The 9,820-nt window shown below is 39.0% G+C and overlaps 2 protein-coding genes across 2 annotated transcripts in view; one reads left to right on the top strand and one right to left on the bottom strand.

Annotated features, from left to right (window-relative positions):
* Positions 1–9,820, top strand: part of RB1 (RB transcriptional corepressor 1) — a 157,051-nt gene that overhangs the window by 87,030 nt on the left and 60,201 nt on the right. The gene's annotated exons all lie outside the window — the stretch shown is intronic.
* On the bottom strand, positions 2,490–7,600 carry LPAR6 (lysophosphatidic acid receptor 6). The gene has a single exon (XM_019524600.1). It carries the CDS (start codon positions 6,754–6,756, stop codon positions 5,722–5,724), a length of 1,035 nt encoding a protein of 344 aa, XP_019380145.1. The 5' UTR covers positions 6,757–7,600; the 3' UTR covers positions 2,490–5,721.

Genomic DNA, 9,820 nt, shown 5'->3' with positions numbered 1-9,820 from the left:
CCTCCCCATAGAGGGGCAGCAGGAGCACAGAGCTCAGCTGGGCAGGGTGCGGGTGGGGGGTGTAGGGACCTCCACACACTCCCCCCATGGCGTGCAGCTCCTGCTGCCTGGAGATATCAGGGTGCTTATGCCTGATGCAGGTACGGCTCTGGCCAGCCCTGCGTGGAGGAGGGAGCAGGGCTTGCCTTATCCCCCAAGTCTCTGCTCCCCACACCTGTAGCTCCAGTCCTTGCAGGGGGGAGAAGCCCTGCACTGGAGCCTGCTTCCTGTCCCACTCCTGGCTGCTCAGTCCTCGCACTTTGCAGGGAATGGAGGGTGCACTGCTCCCTGCTTCCCCGCAGAATCCGGTGCAGGGCTTCCCCTCTGTTAGTGCAGAGCTGCAGGTGTGCAGCGTGGAGCCCAGGGGAATGAAGTGGCTGGGAAGGCTGCGCATGGCTGCACTCCTCACTCACAGTGCAGTGCTGGCTGCCTCTATCCCGGGGCAGGCAATTATTTTAGGTGGAGGGCCGTTTACTGAGTTTTGGCAAGGCATCGAGGGCCACATGACGGGCAGCCCAGGGCAGATAAATATTAATTTTGTAAATTTTTTAGGGGCCCCGTGGGCCAGATAGAATGGCCTGGTGGGCCACATCTGGTCCCTGGGCTGCATTTGCCCACCCCTGCTCTATCGCCAGGGCTCTGCGCCACACACCTGCTGCTCCACACTCACAGAGGGAAAACCCCTCAATGGACCCTGCAGGGAAGCAGGGGGTGGAGCTCTCTCCATTCCTGGCAGAGTGGGGGGACTGCGCAGCCAGGAGTTGGGGAGAGAGGCATGGGGAGCAGAGTCTTGGGGATAAGGCAAGCTCTGCTCCCTGCTCTACGGAGCGCTGGCTGGAGCCATGCCTGCATCAGGCACAAGCACCTTGATGTCCCTGCCTGCTGCTGCTGCCAGACAGCGGGGGCTGCATGCCATGGGGGGAATGTGTGGGGGTCCCTGTGCCTCCCACCTGGCACACCCTCACCCTGCCCAGCTGAGCTCTGTACTCCTGTAGCCCCCCTGGGGGGAGGAATAGGAGGGGGAAAAATTCTCCCTGGCATGGAACAGAGCCCCTCCCAACCCTGCAGGACAGCCAACCCCACATGGGCCCTATTAAGGTGAAGGAGGCAGGAGAAGGGTTAATTTCTTCCTCCATCTGTTCCCTGCAGCAGGAGTCTGGCAGCTCCAAAGGGCCACTGCTGCAGCCCCCTCCCCTCTGTTCCCTGGCAGACCCGCAGACCTCAGCTGCAGTGGGGAAGAGGGGAGGGATGGAAGAATTAACCCCCTCCCCGCCCACTTTGCCTTAACAGGGCCATGCACCCTGGTGTCTCTGCTAGAGCCAGTCCCTGCTCTGGCTAGAGAGCAGAGGGGAGGGGCCAGCCCTGCTGTGGAGCAGGGAGCCTAGAGAGCATGCCCGGATGCTGGGGGAGTCTAGTTTATCTTAAACAGCAAGGAGTCTGGGACACACTGCATAAACTGGTTTGAGCAAAATCAGTTGAATCTGATCCTACATTCAACCAGGTTCATCTCAAACCAGTTTTGGCCATTTTGAAACTGGTTTACGTGCACTGAACATCTGTTCTATTACAGGTTTAAACCACTTTCTGATCACTTAAACTGGTCTGTGTGTAATGTCTGTTCCTAGCCTAATAGAGAAGGATTTCCTTGTGCCTGGGCACTGCACATACTCATTCTTCTTAATCCTGGAACATAGTAACTACAAACTTTTGTTTTTATTTCAACTTAAGTTTTCTCCCTGTCCCTTCCTCTGTCTCCTATACTGACTAGTGTGAAGACCATTTGATATTTCTTTTATTCTCTCACATGTCTAATCTAATCAAATTAGCCTCCCCACAAACATCAAGAATATAATAGCATGTGAAACATTAGGTTTGATTTAAAAGCATACAGAGAAAATGTTTATGGGCTAGTCCTGATCAAAAGCTGTTTCCTTTTTGTGCTAGTTGCATACGATATTTCTAATGTTTAGTTTCCTACAATAGAATCCCTGTGTGCTATACTAGGAAACTTAAAATGGAACGTTTAAATTTGTGCTTTCCACAGGAAAGCAAAAATCCTTCTGAATTTGAGCAAACATTTGGTTATTTTTAGAAGAATTTTAAAGCTAGAACCAGCATTTATTGATGCATGCATTTGATAGTGAATATAAAATATTATGGGCTAAATTTAGTCCTTATTGGTCAAACTTTGAATATGGAGCAATAAGTAGGATTGCTGTATCAGAAGGCACTCAAAATCAGAGTTATTAAAAGGTAGAGCCCAGAAGCCATTTGACTCTTCTGAGGTTGGAGAGGCATTCTGTTGTGTGTAGTTTGTGGTGAGAAACATTTCACCCTCATGCAGAATAGAAACATTTGTAAATTTTCACATGAGAATTTTTTGCCCAGCTCCACTTTTTTGGTACTGTGCTTAGCTCATAGTTCAGTGAAAATCTTACTTGAATCTAGAATTGAGGAAGAACATTGTTTAATGTTTTTACTTTTTTTGTTAAATGATACTATGGAAAGTCTGAGTAAAAGAGCAGTTCCTTTGTGCTTGGTTTTATTTCCTCCGCCTGTTCTGACTTCTGTTATAAACATGCAATTTTTGGCATGGTAATCTTGGAGAGAGAACTCTATCTTCCCCTCCAGCACTCTGAAAAGGGCTTGCTTGGATTCTGTAATGCTGTAGTGTCATGAAACAATTAACCCTTTAATTTATCTGAAAAGCAATTTTGTTTCTTTTTTAGCTAGTGAGAATTGTTCTCTGTAGGCTGGTGATGAATAAGATGGCCTGAGGACTGTGTGCCCATGCATATATCTGTGATAAGATTCTTGATACTTTATTCTAGGGGCCTTCTAAGGGAAGCAAGAGAGGAACAAAAGGAAAGGGTATTCAACGTAAAACAAATCTATTTAAAAATCTAAATGTAAAAGTCTACTCTTATATCCATATTCTCTTTACTTTCAGCTGTAGAGATGGTTACTAAGCAACTTGAAAATTATTTATGCATCTACTAGCAGACAGAATATTAAATGAAATGATTGAACATAATCTCTTATCAAAAAAACTAAATTTCCAGGTATAGAACCAGAAGTGAAATCAACATTTAAACAGTGGTCTTGATAAACATAACTTTTAGGATTTAAAATATCACTTTACAACTTAACATTCCTATTTTATGTGAGCCAGTATTACATTGGGTTAAGGAGCTCTTTGAATTGCTACAGTAAAATGTGATATATTACTGGTTTTAATATAGTCACTGCCAAATCTGTATAGTTCTTTTGAAGGCTGACAATGGTTAAACATAGTCCTATAAATAGCAGGATTAAAAAAATTCTCAAGCCAGGTTATAACCAAAAAGATGATGTCAGAAGTGCCGGTTAGAGATAATTTCATAGCCTTCACTGATGCATGCCATACTAGTGTAAGACTCAAGTTTTTAAGATGTTTTGCAGAATACTGTATGGTTTACTGTGCTTTTCAGCACTATTAGTCTTAATAATGAATTAATAGTTTTTAACCTGTTACAGGATTCATATTTTTTTTTTTATTTTAACATAATTCTTTAAGTTTGTATCTTAATTCTAGTTTGTAAATTCACTCTAGAATATGTGCAAAATATACATTTGAGAAAATATTCAAGAATTTCTAACATAGTGGAGCTTTGTCAATTATCTAGTTCACTTTATGCTGTCTTTTGTAGTAGGTGATTACATTTTGGAACATTGGATTTTCCTTTTGGTACCACTGTGGCATATTAAAATTGTGTAGCTCAGTTTATAAAAAATAAAGATATTATTAGGGTTAAATGAAGAGTGATTCTGAATCAAATTCTGGTAAACTTCTTCAGGGGCCCAACTATATTTTTTCAGTGACAGTAATCATAATGCATTTTGGACTTTGGTGAAATTAGGCTGATAAATTTTATCCCAGAGGGGTATGCCCAGTTAGTGTGCTTAGATATTGAATTACAAGTATGGTACACCATTTTTTAATGTGCAATCATCCTTTCTCTAGTTGCCCAGATTTATAAGATTTATATGTGTTTAAGTGATCAAAAACTCAGCTAAATGCACAAATCCAGATGGCAAGTACAACTTTAGCTTTTTTGCTTTTTTTTGTTCTTTACTTTTATCCTTAAGGGGGGCAAATACCACTTCATTTCCTTTGACTTCTTAAATTTATTTTTTCAGTAAAGTTAAATAAGTTCTGAATAAGATGCACAGTACTTCCTCAGCTGAGGAATTCATGAAATGCGGGACATTTTTAAAGTATGTTTCTATTTAGATTTTTTATTTGTATAGATAAATGATAGCTATAACCTTGGTTCATTTTAAACCTTAACTTGAAACCCTCCCCTGCATTTATTGCTCCAATATTCAGGCACCTCAAATAATGCATTTATGTACTTTCTAGATGTGTAAAGAAACCTGAATGTGAAACTAAGTTTAAGGTTTTTCCAAACTGATGTTTAAAATCAAAATACTTCTCTGACGCAAACATTTATGAGAAGATACGTTACAAAAATAAGTTGCAACTACAATTTCTGGGGATTTTTGGCAAAATATTTAATTTTTCATGCAGTGTCCGTGATTCATGAAAGGAATACTCATTAACAAAAGACTTTTTCTTTAGTAACAAAGAAGTACTTTGAAGTTAAATTATACAACTCAAACAGGGTTTATTCAGAGGGGTTTAGTTTTATTTGCTGTAGTTTCTTAGGAACTGTTTTTAATGAAAAGAAAAGTCTATTAAAAAACTACTTGCAATTTACAAAATAATTTCAGTCAATAGATCTCAAAGATTTTTATGAAGATGAGCATTAAATTTTCTACTCTCTGGACAGAGGAGCCAAAGAGTATGTGTGTGTATATGTATATATATAAAAAAATCTCATATTGTAGAATGCAGAGGTTCAAATTTCCTGACTTGCATTCCAATTCCCTGAATTACCAAAAAGTTAAGTTTGTTAAATTACTTGGATTTTGGGATCCTGTAAGACACCAAATCTTTTGGTGCTTGGTTTTTAACCGTATTTGTGTGCAGGGGAGAGGTTTCTGACGTTAAGATGCTACAAACAGTTGTAGTTTAAATAATCTGCATCCTCATAAGTCCTACTGTACACATAATTGGTTTTAAAAAGGAACGGTTAACTTTTGTAAGCAAGCAGAGAAAAGGGTAGGAATATAAAAAGGTAGGAAAAAAACATGAAACTGCCAGCACATTTGCAATAATATGATCCATACATTGCAGAACATAGCCCTCACAGTTGCCATTGTGACAAACCTCAAAATAGCCACGGCTTCCCAATTTTGTTTTTCTTTTGTTAAAATTGTTAGGATCTATTTGTGAAAATCTGGTTTTCATCTCCTATGATTTGCTGAATAATTAACCAGCTCTGGACCTCATTGACTACCTTAAGTTGATGCCAAAACACAAAAAAAGATGGCTTTAAATTGTAAAGAGACACAGGAGGAACTACAGTTGGTAAGGAGGTTGGAAAAAAGGGTCATTCTTACAGTAATTATGCTTTTCTACAGAGTATCATTTTTAAAATGTATACAAGTGACATTTAAATTATCATCATTATATATCCTTTTTTCTGAGGTGCAGGAAGTGTATAAGTAAATATTTTTACAGCTGAAGAAATGTGTAAGTTTTCATTCCAGTTTAGTCCCAGTATGCTTTCAAACAGTCTATATTGTAGATTCATGTTCAAATATTTTAGATTTTAAGGTCTGGAAGCTGTGTTGAATGAAGTTTTCAGGAGCTTGAGTTTCATAGAATCTGACTTCACGTGTTCTAGTTGACCTGTTCTTTTTTATTGAATTTTGAATACTGTCTGATGTAAAATAGTACACTATAGGGTCGAAGCAACAATTTGAAACTGCAATGCATAGAGTGATAGGATACATAGTCCTGACTGCTCTTACAAATGAACAGTTAATCCATGTCTGTGTTCTCATAAGAGAATAAAGTATCAGTGTAATGTTATATGGCACAAAACAGAAACAGAAAATCACCAAATGGACAAAAATCATTCTAAGTACTTTGTTTTTACTTATTTTGTTCCGACTTAATGTAACTGGTTTTTTCAATGTCCTTAAAACCATTGTAGAGCAGGTCACATTCAAGATCAGTGGAATAAAAAATCCTACAATTCCAATGAAGATAACTATTCTTGACAGATAAGTTTTCCATGTATCCTCTGGAAAGTTTTCAAAACATGTACTTCGTTCATTTCCTCTGGTGTCATTTTGGGAGTTGGTGGACTGAAAAAAGCTTGCTGGTACACTTCCTGTTAGCACAGTTATCCATACTGCAACACAGACAATATTTGCATTTCTTTTGGTTCTAAGAGTCTTGGATTTAAATGGATATACTATAGCTAAAAAGCGATCTACGCTTATACAAGTCAAAAAGAAAATGCTTCCATACATGTTTGTATGAAACAGTGTGACAGAAATTTTGCAAAGTAAATCTCCAAATGGCCAGTTTCTTAGTACAAAGTAGTATATTCTGAAGGGTAATGTAAACACAAAAAGCAGATCTGATATTGCCAAATTAAGCATGTAAGTTGTAGTTTCATTTCGCACTTTTAATGAGATTGTAAATATATAGAGAGCAACACAATTGGATATTAGACCAAGAACAAACACCATGCTAAACATACATCCATACAAAATATATTTAAAGGAGTCTTCAGTAGAACAAGTGGAGCTTACCATCATATTAGCAGTTTAAATTTACGATTAGGAAATCCTTTAATTGGCAGCTATCCTTTTTTGTATTCTGCTGTATTTACTTGAAAATCTCAAGATTGGTTTGCAGATGCATTTGCTCCAAGTGGCTTTCTATATTTTCCGTTTCACTTTATAAATTCCAAACTGAAACATGAATGTTGCAGTAAAAAGATTCCACTTTGGTAATTGCCAGTTGATCGATCTTCAGTTCCAAATACTATAATCACTGTGTACCCAGTGCTGGGCAGTAATTCACATGTTGGCAGCAGATGAGGTCATCCTGAAGTTTATTTAATTCTACATTTGTTTTCCCAAATTGTGACGATGTCTTTGTAGGATCTGCTGTTTTTTGTTCAGCTACAAGTTGTGATGTAAAGATACACTCCGAATATAAACTTTCCACAGTTGTTTAAGTAACTGGGAACATGTATTCCTTAGGAAGAGATTTCCTGGACTCTGTAAGATGTGTAGGCATCTCCATTTCCCTTGCTGCTTTCTTGCTGTAAAACAAGCTTTTCAGCTTCTCTGACTTACTAACCACATGGGGCGGAAAGCAAGCTGCATAAAATTCAGAAATAAATTCCAAAGCGTGTTAGTTCTTGCTGAATTTAGACCTCTGATGCGGATTGTATAGTATTTCTTGCTTAGTCTGAAGAGGGGAGGGAAAAAAAAGGACTTGGCTCAATTTGTACAATGACATCACTGGAAGAAGAGGGTGGACTTTAAGTGAAGAATGGTTTCAGTTGAGTTTGTTTGCATTTCTTTAATCTGATAATCTGTCTGCTGGGGCTATACCTTGGAGGTGTGCAAATAGTCATTAGCACAGCAGTCCCCTTTTAACTCTTTATGTCCCAGTGAAATATGTCATGTGCTTTTTAAGTTTTGCTGGTTTTTTAAGAACTCTTGAGCTATGTGAATAACTAAACATTTCATTTTCTTTGCTAGTCAGATTAAATGATCATAGATTGTCATATTAAATTTTGAAATTCTTAACAGCTAACACCTGAAATTCTCTTACAGATGTAGTTTTCAAAAAACCTGAACTCTGTAATAAAACACAATATGCCTCAAGAATCAGAAACTAGCTGATTAAGTAGTTTTAGGCCTTGATTCTCTAAATGCTTCAGGTTCTATGTAAGTTTTCCTCACCTGGCCAACCCTGTTAAAACCAGTGGAACTTACTTTATTTTCTTGTGAGAGAGGTTAATAATGATTTTAAAAGCATAAAGACATAAAAAGGCATAAAGACAATGGAATTAAAAGCAGGCATTGTTGTGGGAAGTGGAAGAAAGGGGTTAATGTTGAGGGTGATTGTGAGGAAGAAACCTTCATGTGACCTAGTATTGAAATGCAGAAAACCAAGATTCCAGCTATTAATGACCTGATTATCACTATTTTGATTGCTCTGTTTGTATGTTGCCTTTCTTTTTCCCCTCCCCACATCTGCCTTTGACTTTTTAAAGTGCATATTCTATGGGGCAGGGATAGCATTTTGCCTTTGTTTGAAAGGTAAGTGTATCACACTATTTGTCCTGATAGTTAAGCTTTGCAGTTAAGTAAGAAGAATAAAATATTTGCATTTTTCTTAAACATCACTACTAACCACTGCTTAATGCAATTGGTTATACTCATTAAAGTGCCTTTTATATTTTAAAGAAAAATAATATTTTTCTCAATAAGAGTGTGCTTTGGGTATGGTAGCATATTTCTGACACCAAAATTGAGTGTTTCAGCTTTATAAAGGGAATTTATTTTGTGTGTGGTGGTCTAAGGTAGATCTGATCTCAATTCTAATCAGGCTAGGGTAAGGCTTGCAGTAAGTTTGTGATGTAATTCAATATAAAGGAGGATAAATATTAGCTAGCTTCTTATTGACAGTGTTTGTCCTGGTTGCTTTATGTGAGGTTTAACAAATAGAAACTAGGAATGCATTTGAATGTGTCCTTTACAAATTTATTTTTGTACTTGACTGGCAACTTTTTCTTCCAAGTGCATTCACCTAATCTACTGATAGACCATGACCCAATAATCTGGGTCATGGTCATGAGAGTGTCGAAGGCCTTCCAAAAGTCCAGGAAGACTATGTCCACTGCTACCCCTGCATCTAATGATTTAGAGATCTGATCATAGAAGGCCACCAGATTGGTCTGACAGGACCTGCTGCTAATGAACCCGTGTTGGTTGCCCCTAAGCATGAACTCCCCTGCTGGCCCCTCGTCCATATGCGCCAGAATAATTTCTCAAAAAGCTTGCTCAGGATTGAGGTATGACTAACTGGCCTATAGTTTCCTGGGTCTTCCTTCTTCCCCTTTTTGAAGATGGGAACCACGCTGGCCCTCTTCCAGTCCTCTGGCACCACACCAGAGCACCACGAGTGCTCATAAAGCCGTGCCAGGGGTCCTGCAATGACCTCAGCTAATTCCCTTAGTACTCTAGGGTGGAGATCATCCGGACCAGCTGACTTGAATACATCCAGTCCCTCCAGAAGTTCCCTAACTAGTTCCTCACTAACCCTTGGCCTAGGTGTGCCTCCCCATAAACGTGTTTATCTTTTAGATTCAGATGAATACATTCAGTTTAGTTTTTGCTTGAAGAACTTATCAAAAACCACAGAGGAAGGACATTGTTGAAATGATTATAGAGCCCTGACTTCTAGGCCCGGAGTTTGTCTCTATACAAGCCTGTCCAGTGTTGTTGTATGTAGGTGATGTGACCTAACAGAATGAACACTGGACTGAGACTTGGGAGACGCATATTCTGTTTCTATGTAAGCCACTGGCGTACTAGGTGACTATGGACAAGTTGCTTCATTTTTCTTTCCCTTGCTTTTCCTATCCATAAAATGGCACTAATGATGTTTGTCTTTGGTTTTTGAGTGCTTTATAGAAGCAGTATCTTTCCACTTGCTTCATTTGGCTTGGACTCGGATCCCAAATCATGTCTACTTTTTTATCACTCCTGTTTTTTCCCAATATTAGCAACCCCTGAAATGCAGAAATCATAAGTTGGGTCCTTAAGAAACATGAAGATTTAAAAAAAATATTGGGTCTAT

This window comes from Gavialis gangeticus, unplaced genomic scaffold (genome assembly GCF_001723915.1).
Source record: "Gavialis gangeticus isolate Ggan-Ray unplaced genomic scaffold, GavGan_comp1, whole genome shotgun sequence".
Taxonomy (NCBI): Eukaryota; Metazoa; Chordata; order Crocodylia; family Gavialidae; genus Gavialis; species Gavialis gangeticus.
Note: the sequence above shows the minus strand (reverse complement) of the source record. Positions and strands in the feature narration are given on the sequence as shown.

Bases quoted from the DNA above. Each gene is read 5' to 3' on its own strand.
- LPAR6 (XM_019524600.1), bottom strand. From the start codon at position 6,756: ATGATGGTAAGCTCCACTTGTTCTACTGAAGACTCCTTTAAATATATT.